The sequence below is a fragment of the Bubalus bubalis genome, chromosome X, assembly GCF_019923935.1.
Source record: "Bubalus bubalis isolate 160015118507 breed Murrah chromosome X, NDDB_SH_1, whole genome shotgun sequence".
Classification (NCBI taxonomy): domain Eukaryota; kingdom Metazoa; phylum Chordata; class Mammalia; order Artiodactyla; family Bovidae; genus Bubalus; species Bubalus bubalis.
In genome coordinates, this window is record NC_059181.1 from 121,353,379 (window position 1) to 121,371,805 (window position 18,427).

General features: G+C 48.4%; 1 protein-coding gene across 2 annotated transcripts; it reads right to left on the reverse strand.

Annotated features, from left to right (window-relative positions):
* Positions 1-3,804: 3,804 nt before the first annotated feature.
* On the reverse strand, positions 3,805-15,343 carry ZIC3 (Zic family member 3). Of its 2 annotated transcripts, none has more exons than XM_025276418.3 (3): positions 13,712-15,343; positions 12,420-12,583; positions 3,805-4,381 (listed from the first exon to the last, which is right to left on the reverse strand). In XM_025276418.3, the coding sequence occupies exons 1-3, from the start codon at positions 14,763-14,765 to the stop codon at positions 4,232-4,234; spliced, it is 1,368 nt and encodes a 455-aa protein (XP_025132203.1). In that variant the 5' UTR covers positions 14,766-15,343; the 3' UTR covers positions 3,805-4,231. The 2 variants fall into 2 exon arrangements, with proteins under 2 accessions (XP_025132203.1, XP_025132202.1); XM_025276417.3 differs by lacking the exon at positions 3,805-4,381 and adding an exon at positions 9,790-11,606 and having other exon boundaries at positions 13,712-15,330.
* Positions 15,344-18,427: the final 3,084 nt, after the last annotated feature.

Consider the following 18,427-nt stretch of genomic DNA (forward strand, 5'->3'; position numbering starts at 1 on the left):
TAAATTCAGTGTTCAAATAGCTGTATTATGCAATTAGTCAATATGCAATTACAGGCAATCTAATGGAGCCAGATGCATGCAGTCCAGACACATGCAAACTAGAGATTAAGACTTCCTCAGTTTTATGCATATAAGCAAATTATGCAGTTAAACAGGCCTCGCTAAAGAATGAATTGCATCTGTTTTGAGCCAGCTGGACTATGTGAATTTTCATTTCACCAGTTCAGAGAAATGCCTTAAAACTCTGAAGCTTTTCAGTGCTGTAATAATGGTATGAAGTTTCAAGTACCCATAGCAAAGACAACAACAACAAAAAAGATGTCCTTAATGTTTTTCCTAAAGTAAGGCTTCTTTCCCCTCCCCCACTCAATTTCTTTCATAAGACTGTCTTATCAGAAAGTCCTATGAAAACGCTTCCCTGCCATCTCGTTCACAAGATTAAATCTAGTGCCTTGAACATAAACGTTGTGTTTCGCTGGAACATTCAATGGAAGAAGCAGCTTCATTTCATATCCTTGATATACCCACAAATCAGGTTCAAAAATCATGGAAGGCTCAGAAATGATCAAGGAATAGACGCCTGATGGAACAGATGCACAGATGCTGTGCTGGAAGAAAAGACAAATGCTGAAGTGCATAATGATTTTGAAAAGATTTCTTTATCAAACATGTCATTTGTTTGAAAGACCAGAGTTGTTGGCATCAGATGTGGGTATCAGCTTGTTAGCAAAGTGAAACATGATGGCTGCTAGATACTGGCGATTGATGAATCAATTGAAATCACTGATGTTGCTCAACTGAACATCTTCATTTAATATGTCAATGGTCAGAAGTTAACAGAACACCTTCTGTATTGGGTTATCACCACAACCAATAAGACGTCACAGCTCAGTGGATACCCTGACTAAATATTTTTGTAAAGAATAGTGAAATCTCTAAAGAAATCTTATCAGCTGGCCTAACCAATTACACATTCTGTGGATGATTAGCTGCAAAAATAGAATATGAGTGTAGCTTTTCCGTGTAAGTTCTGGCTGGGTAACATTAGTGAATCATTTGTAAACAATTTCCATGCACTGGATTTATATCAAGATGTTAAAATGCATTTATTTATCTGTACTACAAATAGGCTCCTATTATGGACTCTGGGACATTTACAGAGGAAATCTTTAGCAATAACATTTTTCTCATTTCTTTAGTGAGGTTTCTGATGACCCAATGTTTTTTAAAAGGGCTTTTAACCCAAAGTACAAAAAAAAAAGGAGTAAGCACTTGAATTCTTCTCTAAGAAAAACCTAAGAGGGTGTTCTCCTGCCCCACCCCCCACCCGCCTTCCCTGCTCTATAAGAAAAGGCTGGGCTGACTGGATTTTTGGACTCGAGAGTGATCACACCTATAGAAGGGTCCGTCCAGGGGAGGCACCACAGCATTACACTAGACATGAGTTTCCAAGTTGCTTCTTTAATATAACCTTGTTCTTACTCAGTGACAACAAAACAATACTCAAAATAAGTTTACCACCACCTTGGACCTGCGCTTCTAATAGGGCGGGGTCAGGAAGAAAGCTAGACAAAGGTGATAAACCAGTGAAGAAAGGAATAATGAAACGTCCCCCAAGCCTCTATACAAAAGCCATTATCATGCAGCAGTACAGACTCTCTGGGAAGCTCCAAGCCCCCAAAATCCTCGGGAAGTAAAGAAATACTCGCCCTTCAGTTCCTCTGGGAAGAGCTTCGTGTGTTGGTATTTCTGTCTTGTTTTACTGCATAAGTAGACATATGGCTGTGAAAAATACATTTCATAGTGCTGTAATAGAGACTTTCTACATTTTCATTTAAGCCTCAATTTTATTAACATAAAATAATCAGGGTATCCTTTAAAAGCATAATAAAAAACAAAAGTATGGCTGTAATGCCTGGTGGCTGGTGTTCACTTTGTATCTGAAGTGAGGCCATCACCAAGGGAGTCCATAAACTCATTCTAAGGATCCTGACACTGGTCAAAACATTTTGGGGGCTCCTCTCTGGGAATTGCCTTCAGAGCAAGCTTCCAAGCCCCACAAGAAAATCAGCCTCATTACTCTATAGTCACACCTGCGTAATACTAACATAAATTTAGTAGAGGGAAACTGAATAATTTAAGGCATCATAAGATTTAATCTTTTCCTTAAATGTGAACGCCAATTTTCACATTGTAAAATTGTCATTTAAATATAGTAAGAAGCTGTTGACTAAAGTAAAAAATTTTGTCAAATTAAACCATTAAATTATTGTGTTTACAAATTTTTTAAGTACACACTTACTTTTAATCTAAGAGTTAAGTGTACTCATTGGAAGATAATGAACAACAGGCATTTAATAACATTTTAATTTTATGTGTTTAAATATTCATAGCTATGTTCATAAACTCACTTGCCTGATCTAGTGATTATGCTTATGAAATGCAGTATTTCTTAGATGCCCTAAGTCCCCATTTATTTTCTGAAACTGCATTAATTTGCACCCCAGTGCAAATCACTATGTTTTTAGTAAAATATTCCATAATATTACAAGTACCAAACCACCCCAAAGCAATGAAACAATAGCTACCTGCAAGAGGAAAAGCAGCAAATTAACATTTGTCCAGGCCCTACTCTGCGCCAGGCTCTTTATGGACATTTTCTTGCTTAATCCTTAGAACAACCCTAGGAGGTATTATTATCACAGCGCAGTTGGCTCATGCACAACTTGGTGGTTTACCTTTCCAAGGCCTTTCTTAACAATCCCATTATAACACTCCACTGCCTGTCTGAAAGAACACAGTTCTTGTTCTTAAAAACAAAAACAAAACAAAAATTCCTACTAACATCTTTCTAGGGGGATATAAGAATGTCAAGTTCTAGGGAGCAAAGGATCACAGTCTTTCCTGACTGGACGGTACGCCTACTCTTGATGTAAATGAACAACAAAAATCAGAGGGAGAGGAGCAGTTTTCCCCTTTACTTAAAAAATTTCAGTATCATCAGTCTACTTAGCAGAAATTTTAATAAAATTGGATCTAAAGGACCAATAGCAATATACTCTATCAGGCTGCAATTTTATAATACCTCACCATGGCATAATCACGTCAAATAGAATGATGGCCACTCAGAGATCACATTAGATTACAGATGTTAAATTTAAAATGAGAAATCAAGTATCTGGAGTTTGAAGAATTTCTCTGAAGTGTCTTCATCTTCTCTAACACTACAGTTAATTAACAACAACTTGTGTTTTAATAACACCTATATTCCATGATTCTGTAAGTGTTCTAATCAATGGTTGCCAAGTTGTCTGCCCCAAGAACCACTTTGGAGCTTCTGAATTATATCCATATAATGTGCAATGCTGCAACGCCCCCTTTCCAGAGGCCCTCCTTTCTCCTTTAAGGTTATTTTCAGCTTTGTCTTTTCCTCTCTCATCCAGGTAGTGGTGTTCAAATGCTCTTTTTTTCTCCAAACTCCTATCTCCAGTCCTTCCTTCTCATCATCCCAATCAATCCTTGACTCTGAATCCCTCCCCTCCCCTGGAGGTCCCCAGGGCCTCCCCAGCACCTGGACCTGAGTTCCTCCGGGAAAACACTGTGAGCTCAAAACGGCTGGGGTTTGTTCAGCGGGTTGGGTCTTTTTCCCAAGTTTATTGCTCAGTGAAAGCCAAGCTATATCATGAAAGATGTGAATAGAATATAAATTGTCCCAATTCAACAAATTAATCAAGGTTATTTGATCACTGAGGATTTAGTTAGGGGCTATGGTTGTCACTGAAATAAAACAATAATCACAAAAAATAATTTAAATGGTTTTATTTAAGTCGATTGTAGAGATCCTGGATGTTGCTTTTTGAACACAAACAAGAAATTAACAAAACAAGCATTCATATTTCTAGTTTTAAACACTTTAGTTCTACATGTGGAATGCAGATATTTGAAAGAGATTTTCAACAAGGTCAACACAATGCATGAGATAATACACACTGAATTAGGCTAGTCTTCACCTCCATCTTCGCGTTTATGATCCTAAATTGGCTGGAGGTGTTTGTGGGGGGGGGGGTGTGCTTTTTTGCTTTTTCATTTCACAAATGATTGCTCAACACAGAATGAAATACACCAAAGAAGAAAATAGTCTTTTTATACCTAGGGAAGAAGCTACTACTCTTAAAATGATCACTTCAAGGTAACAGACATCCAAATTGATGTGGTTTTCTTTGAAACCTCATCAGTAAATCATTTCTTGCACAGTAGGTTCGGCATTAACCCTGCATTTAGGATAGGTAGTGTTATGGAGGGCTGGCTGCTGCATACCAACGTCAGTATCAAGTTCTTCATCAGGAATTAGAGACTGTCCCGGATACCAAGCAGGACAACACTGGCAAAAAAACAAAAAGTGAACTGCAGATAGGTCAAAACAAGCTACATTTACTGTTAGAAAAATATCATAAAACGTTACTGGATATGTTGTTTCAAATGCTAGCGTATAATAAAACACAATGGAATCTCCTATTTTTAACACCTTATGCTCAAATGGTCTTTACATAGGTTGTGTTTTAATAAAACACATTAGACAACATACACACTCTATCAGAGAACAAACATTAGAAACTTGCCATTTGGTGAAGGCTATTCTCCCAGTTACTATAGGGCTCACATTTCTCTATTCATCAGATCAGTAAACAGGTTGGACTGTCATCACATTAAAAATATACAAAATTGTTTGCTCTATTAGATGATTTTTAAATAAATGTTTTCTTTAGTTTCAACAGATTTTTGGCAACAAGAATCTTATTCAAAGACGTTTTGCTCCTGTGTTATTATTAGTCTAAGTCCTCTCTGAACATTCCCCCCTTTAAAGGCTTCCTGCGAACTTAGTGTTTTTCAAGCTGTAAATTTCAATAGTGATGGTAGAAACCAAACCTCAGAGGGAAAAGCAGTGCCCTTTGGAGTTATCATTCATACAAATATAAGAGTTCTACCAATTTGTCATTCATCCAGTTTAGAAGAAATTCCATTCATGTAACTCTTATGAAAATCAACCACAGTTTTACCATATCAAATGACCCAAAGAACACCGCAGGTATCCAGGGGAGATAGTTCACCAGTGCATCTTTAGCTTGATTCCAAAGTCAATCTTAGAGACGTTCTGGGCACTGCAGTTCTCAGAGAGACAAACTGCCTACCCACTGGCTAAAGATTTTTCAAGTTAATGAACTTTTCATTTTCCACACTTTTGGTACCAAGAGATTTAGCCAGGAAAAAGCTCAAATCTCAGGGTTCAAACTACAGCATGGAAAAATAAAGTATACAGCAAGCACCATCTACCTCCTTTGCTCTCTCAAAGATGTCAATACTCTATTCCAGTCAGGGGTGGGGGTGAAGAGGCTGAACCCTGGAAGCAAACTTCACCCAAAGGGGTAAAAATCTGTTTGGTCGCTATTTCAAAACAAGTTTCCAAACTGTAGAAGGGTCTCCATCCCCTTTGACTTGCACGAACCACACATAAGAAAAGGACAGAAAATACTACAAGGCAGGCTTATTTTAATTGCCCAGGGGTTTCCAATGCAAAGCACAACTTAAATGCATATTCCAAATTCTTGCTCCAAAGCCGTCTTCTTTGTGCACTGAAAAGGAGGAAAGACAACCCCATCAATTGTTCTCTGCAGATAAAGGCACTGTTTTGCAGATTTCCCCCCAGATCTGGGCCAGCTTTGCTAATGACCTGCCCACCCACCTGGGGCCCTTCTCAAGGTGGCCCACGGGAGCTGGTCCACACCTTCAGGAGCCCAAATCCTCGCCAGTGGGCAGCCCAGAAGGCTGTCTTTTCGTTTAGTTGTTGGCCTCCACGAAGACGCAACCTGAAAGAACGCGTGCCGCTTATTTTCCTAGAGGAGACGGGGGTCAAAAACTACATTTTTAAAAGCCCACATTTTTTTCTCCTCACGAAAGACATCTGCTCCATTTTCCCTGCAGAGAAAACACGGACTCGAGATCCCAGAGCTACCAGGGGTTCTTTCACACGCCAGCATTAAGGCGGTTTAAGCAAAAGCTGAATGCAAGTTTTCGGAATCATGGCCTTCCCTCCTGCCCCTTTTTTCGTAAGACCACCAGCTGTTAACAGCACACACAAAAGCGCACACAGTGCTATTTTTCATAGGCCCGCGTTTAAATGAGATATGCAGAAAACGGGGCCTGAGCAACGTGTAGGGTTCGAACTCGCAATGACATATCCGTGCGGCTAATCCAGGGCACCCGGTTTGGAAACGGTGCCTCCGTGCTCCGCTCACGCGCCCCGCCATTGTCCTGGAAGAGAACAGTGTCCACTCCTTGGCATTTTTCGCGACTCGAAGGTGCAGGAGGATCCCGACTCGGGCACGAAGCTCAAAACGGCATCCCCCACCCCGAGGGGTCGGAGGAGAAACGCTTTCAGTCGGGCCCGGAGGGTGGGGAGGCTTCGGGTAGATTTCAGGTCCAAGCCTACCCCCCTTCCCTCCCGGGAACCCCAGCCCCCAGAAGGCTCGCCAACTTCCCACGCCCAGGATGCCCTGGAAGAACTTCTCCGCTTCCGTTTTTTTTTTTTTTGTTTTGTTTTGTTTTTTAAACAATTTTGCACTCGGCCGCCACGACCTACATTCTCCCGCGAGGCGCTCCGAGCCGAGGAATAAAAGGGAGTTGAAACCACACAACAGTTCGGCAGCCCGCCGTCAGCGCTTTGCTGCGCTCCGCGGGGGTTCGCATCCGGCCGCCATGTTTCCGACCCGAGAGCCGCCCCAAAACCAGCCCCCCCGCTCCGTCCGGCTCTCCGCCCCCCTTCCCGGCCCGGCCGAGGCCGCGGCGCCGCCGAGCTGCTTTCAACTCTCCCCCGCCGCCCCCTCGCAGCGAAATCTGACTCGACGGCTGCGGGTTGTGCGCCTGCGCGCAGCGCGGGCTCTGGGCGCGGGCGGCCGGCGGGGTCCCGGCCGCGGCTTGAAAAGGCCGGAGCGACGGGGCGCGGGGGAGGAGGGGCCGGTCCTGGCCGGAGCCTCCCCTTTCCTCCCAGCGGGCCCCCGCTCCGGCCCCGGCGCGGCTCTCACACGTGCACGCTAAAAACCCACTTCAAAGTCTTGTTCTTAGTGCGGGGGCGGCCGCCTCTAGGCCAGCCCTTGGGCCCTCGCGCGGGCCGCGAACCGGGCCCCGCGCCCTGCCGGCCCTTCCAAAACCCTGGCGCGGCGATGAGACCGGGAGGGCCGGAGAGCGGGGACTCTCGCTGAAAAGCCCTGGGCGCAGGGATCGGCCTTCGGGCGTGCGAGTACCTCCCCTCCCTCCCCCACCCCGCCGCCTTCAGAAAATGAATGGAACACAAAGTTTGCGGCCAGCGCTGCGCTGTGGCCTTCGGAGCTCACCATTGTTTGGGCTCATATTGACCCCAGGTCCGGATTAGGCAGCGGCTGATTCCTGCTTTACAGACCCGCCGGCCTAATGAGGCCGGGAGGCGATGGGGCGCGAAGCGTCCTCGGAGCCCGGGCGACCGCCGGCTTACGGCCGCCAAGGGCCCTGTAGGTGGAGGTCAAAGGGTCAGCGGGCCGAGACCGCAAGAGAATTGACCCTAGGAAATGAGGTCCCCTCCCCCCCGGCCCCAGCTTCGACCGGGCCTTGCAAGAACTTGGTGTGTGCATAGGGACCCCGGGAGCCCCCACCAGGGGCCTGAGGACCCCGAGCGGGAGCCCTGACTTCCGCGACGCCTCGTCCCGGGGCCGAGCCCGACTAGACTTTAGGTCTCGTGGGGGAAGACCGCCCGAAAGAAAACCAGCCCGGCTGCGGGGCTGAGATCCCGCGCGGTTCAGGGGATGGGCAGACCGGTAGCGACTCTTTCAGAAGCTTAAGGGCCAAGGCCCTTCGGCTTTTTTCGTTTGTTTTGGGGGTTTTATAAGGGGAGAAGGAGCCAGGGGCGAAGAGACAGCGGGCGGCGAGAGGGGTGGGAGGGGCGAGGAAGTCCTGAACTCAACTTTCCTAGGAGGCTTTGTGAGCAGAGGCGGTCCCTGTTAGTTCTTCAACCTCCGCGGTAGTTAGGACCCACAGCCCTGCTTAGCCTGGACCCTGATCTTTAACCTTCCAAACTGGATGAAGTCCAGACTTCTGTCTGCATGAAAATAGACACCTTCGTGGAAATCTTAAACTAAACCACCCATTTTGGAAAAGATAATGGACTTTTAACAAAGGTCTTACCAGGTACAAGAAGTAAAATAACCGTTCTCTTACTAAGAATCCAGCTGACATTCATGTTTTCCAGCTTATCTATCTTTAGGGTTGCAAATGTTTTTGTTGTTGTTGGGCGGCGGGGGAGGGGGTGCTTATTCTTTAAGAGACTTACTGAAAATTGAAGAATATGTACTCCCAGAGTCAGATTATAGAAAGAAAATCTGTGAAAAGTTTTCTACTAAAATAAAGTTTTCTTTGCAACAAATGACAAGGGCAGAGGGATAGACAGAAATAACGATGCTACATCCATATTAAAGGATATCATGTAGAGGGGCAAAACTTCCACATCTTAATATTGGTTATCATCATTGTTAATTCACATCTTCCACTCTTAGGACACAATGCTCTACTGTAAATTTTCATGGCAGAATAATTTCAAGCCTAGCAAAAAAGATCAAACAATGTCTCCTAAGGAGATGTCTGTTTAATGTATTTAATGGGGGGTGGGAGAAGCAAGTTTTTAAAATAATCTTGCATCCAACCCATCACTCTACTGTCATTTAAGATTAGGTGAAGTTGGGGCTGGAGAGAAAATTCATAGAGAAAACAGTAAACTGTGGAAGTTAAATGCACATTTCAGAAGAAAAACATTATTTAGACTTCAGTTGGAACACATGTAAAGCCAATCTTATGAGTACACACTTTCTGAAAACTTGCTGAGCATTTAAAATGCTTTCTGGTTTGAAGTGAAGGAAAACTCCTGAAATAGGAATTTGGTCCAGCACCCTCAATGTCAAGGTCAAGACTAGAATGTCTGGGGGTAGGAGCAGTAGACTGACCAGGTTACCTGCTCACACTTGTGAAGGCATCCCAATCCGTTCATGGCATTCAGGCCTTTGCCTTGTCTACTGGTGGAGGAAAGTGTAAAAAAAAAAAACCCCAAAAACCATTCTGCACAAACAAGAAATCACATCCAAAGCAATTTGCAATTAGAAACTGTCAATAACTAATTGTCTGTTGACAAAGATCAGTAGATAACTTGAAACAGACTGTTTCAACTGTATCCAAGGAATCAAAGTTTCTTTTAATCATCAGAACTTCTCTGAGCATTTCAATTTAAGGTTGATTTATTTGAACATGGGAAAAAAATCAGGCACCAAATACAAAAATGTTATAACATAAATAGATGTGCCAAGACTTTATTTCTTCAAAAAGAACAATAAACAAAATTCTAGAATTCAAAATGATTATGAATAATACCAAACTGACTGCCACCACAAATCCTAGAGTACTGCCCCTTCAAGAGAAGGAGATACTTAAGCCTATTCATTACATTTCTAAATTCTTTACAATTCCTTATCTCCACCATTCTATTTGCTGATTTGCAAGTTGGTTATTCATGCAGAGATTGGGCTCTCAATATTAAACAGCACCCTAAATTAGTAAAAAAAAAAAAAAAAACCCTCAATACTCTACCCACTCCACCCCCCCAAATAGTAATGTTTCTTTTTCATATAACAACTGTAAAAAAACGGTCTGTCCAAATGAGTTGCTTCACTTAAGATTAAACGGATTGTTAATATTTTATCACAAAGCAAACAACCATTTTTCATTGTTATTGATTTTAATGGAAACAATGCTCTTAACATCTTTGCCTACAAACCATGAACTTTTAAAAATACATATTTTGCAAATGTTTTTTCTTTCCATAATATTTCAGAACAGCTGCAGTTATTACACCGCTATAAAAATGTTATGAATAATTGTGATAATTACGAACTGAACTATATACAGCAAAACAAACCAACCTGTGCCTTCCATAATTGTAAATGGACTATGGTTCTTTTAAGAAGCACTTTAATCATAAGTAAGCATGCCTCGACTGGCCTTACTCGTCATCACTGTTTCAGACATATGCTTACTTTTGAAAATATATAGATAGCTAGCTAGATTTGATAGGCAGATTAGATAAGTCATAGATACAAACATATATAGGTATATGGGTGATCTTTTGATAGAACAGACAGACATGCATCCTGCCGCAATGTTCATTTTTATGTAAGATAATAAAAAACTAAGGGACATAAAACTCATTAGGTTACCTTAGGTTTATATATGTAGGGCAGGGATGATTAAATCCAGCTTCTCAGTCTTTGAAGTACAAGATTGAGATGTCATGGCCACTAACTGAATTGATCAGTAATATTTGATTTGCATGCCGAAAATCCAGGACAAACACATTTAAACTCGCAGTTAAACAACCATCTGAGCTAAAGAAAGGAGGGTCTTCCCAGATGGAAACTGACACTGTAAAGAATCTATACTGCAATAGAAAAATAATTTAACAATTAAAAAAGGGATCTGAGTGAGTTATAAATACCAACAAACAAGATTTCATTTGCTCACGTCTCCTCTTTGTAGAAGGAGGCTGTTACAAAACAAGAGAAAGGAGTCAGTGGTTCAAAAATTGTAAATTGTGTTCTTCTTTCAAAACAATAAATTTTAATGCTAAAGCGGTTATAATCAAAAGCTGTACAGAATTTGTTAGAAAACATTTATCCATAAATATTGTTCAGTTCCCGGCATTTGTAGCAATAATTAAATTACAAACGATAAATATGGCATCAATGGATATGTATTTACAAAAAAGAAAGTTATTACAAAAGGCAATTGTATACTAAACGTCACAATTTGTGTAGAGTAACATCACATCCTCAGCCTGAAAAAATACTGAACAACAGTTTTAACCCCATTAGACAAAAATACATTCACAAGTGTAATGCTTTGAGGAAAAGTTCAAGACATAACAGGACTTTGGCACGGTTTAAGACTGTGAGAGTTTAAACAATCACCACTAAGGCGAAGATTTTTCCATCAGTTTTAGCATCACCACCACCAATAAGCCTTCCATAACTTCCTCTCAAGAAACAGGACAAGAGTTAAAATGAACTGAAGGCATTTAGGGATGGGGTGAGCAGAGAGCAAGAGAAAGGGGAGGAATAAGCAGTGAGAAGATCTTTTTTTAATCCTTCAAATGCCAAAACATATTTTCTAATCCTGAGAAAAGGGCATGGCTACTTTTGGATCTTGCCCAAAAACCTTCCTGGACAATTGCAATTAACCAGATGTAGCCCTATATATGGCCTCTTGCCTTACAACTCCATTTCCATCTGATTGGTCTCAGTTTTCTTTTTAAAATGCATTTGGTCCATTCTATGGTCAAACAGGGTTTGTGTTTGTCCTCAGACGTACCATTCGTTAAAATTGGGAGGAAGTCCAGGGTTGTGGCTGGTGCTAGTTTGAACTGCAGAAGGGGTTTTAGTGGTATCTTTACTGTTTGCAGAAGCTATAGCGGGTGGAGTGGAAGATTCATAGCCTGAACTGGCAGCAGGGGAGGAATCTGACCCTTGAGATTCATGAACCTAAAATTAACATGTATATATTATAATGAATATAATTCCAATTGGCATTGTGCAAGCAAAAACAAGAGCACTGTAAGAGCAAGACCGCCCAGTAACCCACTTAAAAGACAAAATGCTGCTGATTTGGGGGTTTTGTTTTTTAATTTCCACATTACCGATGTATAAGAAAACCCCAAGACATTCGTCAAAAAACCAGTTTGAGCCATTGTGGAAAAGGAATAAAGTACTCTAGTTTATTCATGCCCCTTCAGAAATGCTTTCTCCGCGGCTGGAGGGGGGTAAGCACATAGTCTTTGGGGCCCTATAAAATACTCCGGGCCCAAGTCTGGCCAAGACCGCTCTGGCTTGGGAAAGCAGATACAGAGAAAGGTGGCACGGGCGCCCTGGGCGCTGCGAGGGCTCCGACAATTGCGTGGGAATCCCCCCGCGCTCCTCGGCCCTATTGTTTTACCGGAAGCCGAAAAAGAACGGAGCCCCCAGCCCCCCGCCCCCCGGGTTCGGCGCGGGCACTCTCGGTTCTCATCGCGGGTTGAGCCGGGGAGAGGCGGCCACTGCGACATCCAGTCCCGGCGAGCTCGGTTAGAGCTTCCCAGTAAACAACTGATCTTTCCCTCCGCTCCCTCCTCCTCCCTACTGCGCTCCCCCTCCCCGTCCCCCCTCCCGGTCCCTCAAATGGGTTCAAGGTGTCAACGCTGGAGCAAATCGGATTTAACGTGGAAGATACAGGGTTGGCAGCGCGGGCGCTTCCGTTCCGCAGCCCGGTGTCGGGCAGAGTGTTTATAAACCGCCGACCGCTAATAAAGAGGTAATTACCTTCATGTGCTTGCGCAGGGAGCTCGGGTGCGTGTAGGACTTGTCGCACACTTTGCAGATATAGGGCTTGTCCGAGGTGTGCACATGCATGTGCTTCTTGCGGTCGCTGCTGTTGGCAAAGCGTCTGTCACAGCCTTCAAATTCACATTTAAAAGGTTTCTCACCTGCAAAAGGCAGAAACGCAAAAGGGGTGGGGGGAAACAGTCAGGGCCAGGAGCGTCCTCCGGCCGAGCAGCGGGAGACAGAGCGCCCGGCGGTCTGCCCGGAGAGGGAGCGCCGACTGGGGGCTGCCATGGCATCTCTTTTCCCTGGAGAAAAATGGAGAACGCGGGTTGAGCCTGCTAGGGTGGGGAGCGGTGGTCGGGGGCGGGGGTGAGGCAGGGCCGGCCCAGAACCTGCCCGTCCCTTTGTTCTCGGGCCGGAGGGCAAGCCCCTGGTTCCTCCAAAGTTTCCCCCGAGTTGCGGTACTCCCCCCCCACCCCCACCGGCCCGGGGCCTCCGAGCGCTGCAGCGTTCCGCCGGTATCTCGGCGTGGCAGCCAAGCCCGGGAGGGACAATGGACCGAGGACGGGACAATCCCTTTTAGTTCCTCCTTTGTACCTTTTAATTTGCCTCTTTCAAATGCATCGGTTTTGCTAAGCCCAGCATTAAAAAGCTGAGGTCGTCGTACTTAACGTTCGAAAAGAGAAAACTATATAAATCCAGGGGGCTCCGGACAGTTTTACAAGATGCTCTGAACAAGCCACGAAACTGGGGTGCCTTTTCTACGTTAGCGTTCCTCCCAGAGGACTGAATTGAACCTGGAACTCCAAATAAAAATAGTTTGACAAAAGTACCAGTCATTTAATTAGGAGATGTGCCAATCAAGGGTAAAAAAGAGCGGAAGTAACCGAAAGTTAGTTTTCATTAGCATTTCTATGGTTGCCTCCCCCGACTGGGTGCCGAGAGCTAAGTCGCTTGTGAACAATTTCTCTGCACACGTTCGGAGTCCCTCCAGAGTAACCCAGAAAGAGACAAAAAGAGGCGGCGCCAGTGGGTTCCTGGGCGCGAGAAGGTTCCAATTAGTTCCTGAGACCGCACAGCCGTCCGCCCGGGAAGTTAGAACTGGGCAAAAGCGCCGCGGGGCGGGGAGGACGAGAGGTGGAGGGACATTGACAGCGCTACTTCTTCCAACCGCCCCGGCGGGGCGCCGCCTCACTCTACGGCCGCCACCCCTCGCTCCCTCGCGGTGCAGGTCGGCTTCGCGGCGCGCGGCCGCGGCGAACCCCGCGCCCGCCCGCCCTCCTCCTTACCTGTGTGGGTCCTCTTGTGGATCTTGAGGTTCTCGGAGCGGGCGAAGATCTTCCCGCAGCCCGGGAAGGGGCACGGGAAGGGCTTCTCGCCCGTGTGCACCCGAATGTGATTGACCAGTTTGTACTTCGCCTTGAAAGACTTGCCCTCGCGGGGGCACTCCTCCCAATAGCAGACGTGGTTGTTCTGCTCCGGGCCCCCCACATGCTCCATGGTGACATGTGTCACCAGCTCGTGCATGGTGCTGAAGGTCCGGTCGCAGCTCTTCTTGGGCCGGCTCAGCTGAGCCTCGTCGATCCACTTGCACGACAGCTCCTGCTTGATGGGCTGTCGCATGTAACGGAAGAAGGCGCCGGGCCCGTGGTGGGCCGCCACGTTCACGCCCATGTTCATGTTCATGGGGCTGTAGTTCGGGAACTGCGCGCCAGCCGTGTAGGGGTCCGTGCGCGGGCTGGCCACCGGGCGGTACGGGTCAGCGCGGCCGAACAGCTCCCCGCGCAGCCCCAGGTGGACCTGGTTGTTGTCCACGTGCCCGGTGGGCGACGGGTGCCCAGCGCCTTGGTCGTGCAGCCCGGGGAAGAGCAGGTAGCCGGGGGGCTCAGAGATGCCAGCCGGAGCGTGCAGGCTACTCGCCGAGCCGGCGAAGAGCCCGTGCTGCCCACCACCCGAGGCCGCCTCGCCGAGCCCGGAGCCGCGCTGGCGGAACAGAAAGTCGCGCGTGGAGTTGAAGGCGGCGGAGGCGGCTCCGCCGTAGCTGGGCACCTGGCCGGCGTGGTGATGGTGGTGATGGTGGTGGTGATGATGGCCCAGGGCGTTGGCGTAACCCGAACCCTGCGGCGTGAACGCCGAGCTCTGGCCAGAAGACAGATCGTGAGCCGCCGCGGGGCTCAGCTTGAAGGCGGCGGCGGCGGCGGCGGCGGCGTGGGGCGAGTCCCCGAAAGGAGTCAGCCCTATGCCCGCCGGCTCGCGGTTGGGCATCTCGTGGTGGCGCGGCGCGCCGAAGCTGCCCACTCCCAGCCCTGGGAACTGCGGGCCTCCGTCCAGGAGCATCGTCATGGGTGGTTCTTTTTCGACACCAGCGACCTCGCAGATGTGATCGAGGGTGCTTAAGGAGCGCTCCACAGAGTCGAAGTCGAAGAGGGGTGGCGACGGTTGGACACGGTGGTCAGGAGATCCCTCAGGCTGAAGCAGGGACTGCAACTTTCCGTCGCTGAGAGTCTCCTGCAGAGGGACAGGAGGGAGGAGGGGAAGTAGAAGGACCTGGAGGGGGGAGGAGGGGGGAGAAGGAGGGGGGTAGAAGGGAGGAGAAAAGATTCTGGAACTAGATCTGGTTTAACAAACTAACAGACGCGCACAAAGAAAAATAAGCAAAATAATAAGTGGAGGGCGGAGTTTGCCAATCCTGTCCCGGGCACCCCACCTCTCCCCGAGAGCGCAGAGCCGCGGGACCAGAAGGTTCCTGCCTCCCGGCTAGGGTGCGCTTAGAAGCAGAGCCGGCTCACGGCCGGCGGGCAGGAGGCAGGAGGAAGGCTCGGTCCTCGCCGCTCGCCGCGCCAGTCCCAGCCTCTTCGCCTCCAGAGTAGTGTCCTTGGACTGATAAAGTCAATCACTCACTCCTCTCACATAAACCGAGCGGGAGGCCGCGCGGCGCGCGCCAATGGGGAGCCAGCTGGCCCGCGGTCACCTGACCCCCGGCCCCGCAGCCCATTGGCAGTCGCCACACTGATTGGCAGCGCGGAGCGGGGAACATGGCAGCCGCGGCCGAGCGACCGCCGCTGATTGGGTCGTGGCCCGGCGCCTGGCAGGTGAGGCGGCGGCGGCGGCCGGGAACCCGCGAGTGGGCTCCGTGAGGCTGGCGCTGCCGTGGGGGAACTGGAGCCAGGCTCCAGCCGGCGACCGGCGGGGCGGTGCCGGGACCTCTCCCTGGCTTCCCCCTCGCCCGAAGCGGGCGAGCACCCCTCGCGCCCGCTTTACCCGCTTTTACCAAATGAACTCCTTGCCTCGCCAGGATCGTTCCCACCGTCGGCTGGGCGCTGGACGTCCAGTCCTGCCTGGGCCCCCCAACCCGCCGCCTCACCACCCCGAGAATGTGCCCCCGGGCGCGGATCCCGGGGCGAGAACAGTTCCACTCTCGCGGCTCATTCGCCGCGTCCTCCCCACGCGCTGCTGTGGGTCCTGTTGACCCAAGAGGCTGGACCCAGGCCGGCCAGCTCGCCGTCTGTGAAAACGAGGAGAAATGGTTAGAATTAGAGCCATCTCCGTTACTTCCGTCTGAGCCAACCATTGGCTCTCAGTATGTGAGTAGTGGCTATAGTATACTGTCCTCGCCACTGTCCCCGCCACCCTCCCACATGACACACCAGACACAACACAGCAATCACATGTAACAACACAGTAAACTCGCACACACCACACTAAACACGCTCTCAACACAGCAGTAAACACGCACAACAAACTACACACAAAAAGGGAAACAGACACACAACAAATTAAACACCCAACAGTATACACACACGCACGTATAACTGCAAACACACCGAAGCACAAATACTAAACAAGCACAACGTACATTTAGCCTGGCATGCCGAACATGCACACAGCATGAACTACACAGCAAACTCACTGCACACACATTCGCTCACACACACACACACACACACGCACCGGATCAGTGCCTGTTTTCAAACCTCTGGGCTAATCAGCTTCGAATTCTTAACATTTTCAAATGCAAAAGTGGGGGCGGGAATGGGGCTTGTGAGGTGGAATTTTCTTCCCTCTGAACTGCCAGGGCTTTGCTCTCTTCTACCTGCAGAAGCTTCTAGTCACCTAGGGAACTTCTTACCCTTAAAGATTGTCTTTCTAGGGTTGTGTGTGGGATCAGGGCCCCCTCTCCTGTCTGGTGCAAGGTCTTTCTGGACATAATGACCAGGTTCAGACAGGGCTATAAATCCACTCATTTTTTTTTTGTTCAGCAGGACATTTGCAAAGAATATAAGAGAGTGAGAATGGCAAAAAAAAAAAAAAAAAAAAGAGAGAGAGAGAGAAAGATGGCTATGATTGTCATACCCCGAACGGAGCCGAGCCCCAAAGTCTGCGCCTTGAGGCAGCCTCACAGCCGGGCCGCCTTCTCTCTGTAGGAAACAGAACATCTGATCAAGTTCAGAGACGCTTGAAGAGACCGCCTCAAGCAGCGCTTTATAAACTGCAGTCTTTCACTTCCTGCCCCCCATTCCTCCAGGCCTGGTCAAGACTTCACCTTCTTTCTTTGCCAGTTTGCTGGGGACAAACCCTGCCGGTAGCGCACTTGCCGTAGTCACCCCCTCCCCTTCAAACTCGCCCCAATTCTCCCTCTACATTAGAGCTCTCCCCCCAGGTTGGAAGGTGAGTTCACTGCTGTCTTAAATTATTACAGCTACTGAAAATAGGCTCGCCAAGACTGGTTTCAGTGTCGCTCAGCAGCGGGTTTCTTTGCGGGAAGGGTGGGGTGGTGGTTGGGGGGGTAAAGGTTCAGAGAAGAACAAATAAGCCTAAATTATGCAAATGAGTTCCCTGGAGTCAGCTTTACAAAAACGGAGGATAGCTTTTCTTTCTCTTCCGCGTTTCTTCTCCCTTCCCCCTTTATATCCTTCCTTCTTTCTACCTCTCTTCACTTCCCACCAGCCCCCACGGACCCTGGGCGCGCAGCTGATCAGAAAAAGTTTGGATCTCCTCCGGCGTCAGTCCGGAGAAGAGCGGGGTTCGGGGGCGGCGAAGAGGTGGCTCTCAAGCCCTAGCCCGGCCAGCGCTGATGAGAGGGTTTCCGGGGAGCCCCGCCAGGTACCCCGAGAACCAGGGGCCTACGCGCGTTTGGGAGTCCGGGTCGGGGCTGCGGGGGCAAGGAGGAGCCGAGGAAGGAGGGCGGCCGAGGGACCCTCGCCAGCCCCTTTTGGGGGAGGGGTCCCGAGCGCAGGGCGGGGGATGTTGCCGCCGCTGACCTACCCAGTGCCCACTGTCCGTCTTCATCTGACCACATTCTGATAATTAATTGCCTCCAGCACGTGCTCTGTAGTCCCTGGAACAAAAAGGCATAATTCAATTAGATCATCAACAGAGAAGTGGGGAGGGGGGATGCTTGTTAAGGGGCCGACCTGAGGCGGTTCAGCCAGGCCAGAACCCCGGGCGGTGGAGCCCTTCCTAGGACAGCCCGGCCCAGCCCGAATGTGCGACTCTTGAGGGGGTGTCGTTGCTCGGCGGGGCGCAGGGACCCCAGATACCCCCAAGAGGACGAGGCTGGGGACTTTGTGAGCTGCAGGGCAGAGGCAGGCCATTTCGAATTCTATTTCGGTTGGCGTGGGTGGAGGTTTACTTTGGGGGAAGGGGGAACCCTGACCCTTGGAACACGATAGAAAGCGAAATACCTCCAGATATAGCAAGTTACCGCCTAAGAAAACAACTAACGCGCCCCCCCACCCCAAGCAAACCACTCCTGTTAGGCAACTACAATAATAATTGGCAAGGTTCTGATTACCTGCAGCTCCCACCCCTCAACTCCCTTTTCGGAGGAGACCCTGGGAACAACTTCGGGGGACAGGGGGCTTTAGGGAGCTGAGTCTGAGAGGAGCGGAGTGGTGGCGGAAAGCAAGCGAAGAAAAGTTTTTTTTCTGCACACAGGCTGGGGTAAGACAGAAGAGAGCTCTGGTTTCTTCGTTTCTCAGGTGGAGAAAGGAAGCACTGGGCAG

Bases quoted from the DNA above. Each gene is read 5' to 3' on its own strand.
- ZIC3 (XM_025276417.3), bottom strand. From the start codon at position 14,765: ATGACGATGCTCCTGGACGGAGGCCCGCAGTTCCCAGGGCTGGGAGTG. The intron at 12,584-13,711 runs GTAAGGAGGAGG...TGCCTTTTGCAG, and splicing joins CCACAAGAGGACCCACACAG to GTGAGAAACCTTTTAAATGT. The intron at 11,607-12,419 runs GTAATTACCTCT...TGTTAATTTTAG, and splicing joins CCCTGCGCAAGCACATGAAG to GTTCATGAATCTCAAGGGTC.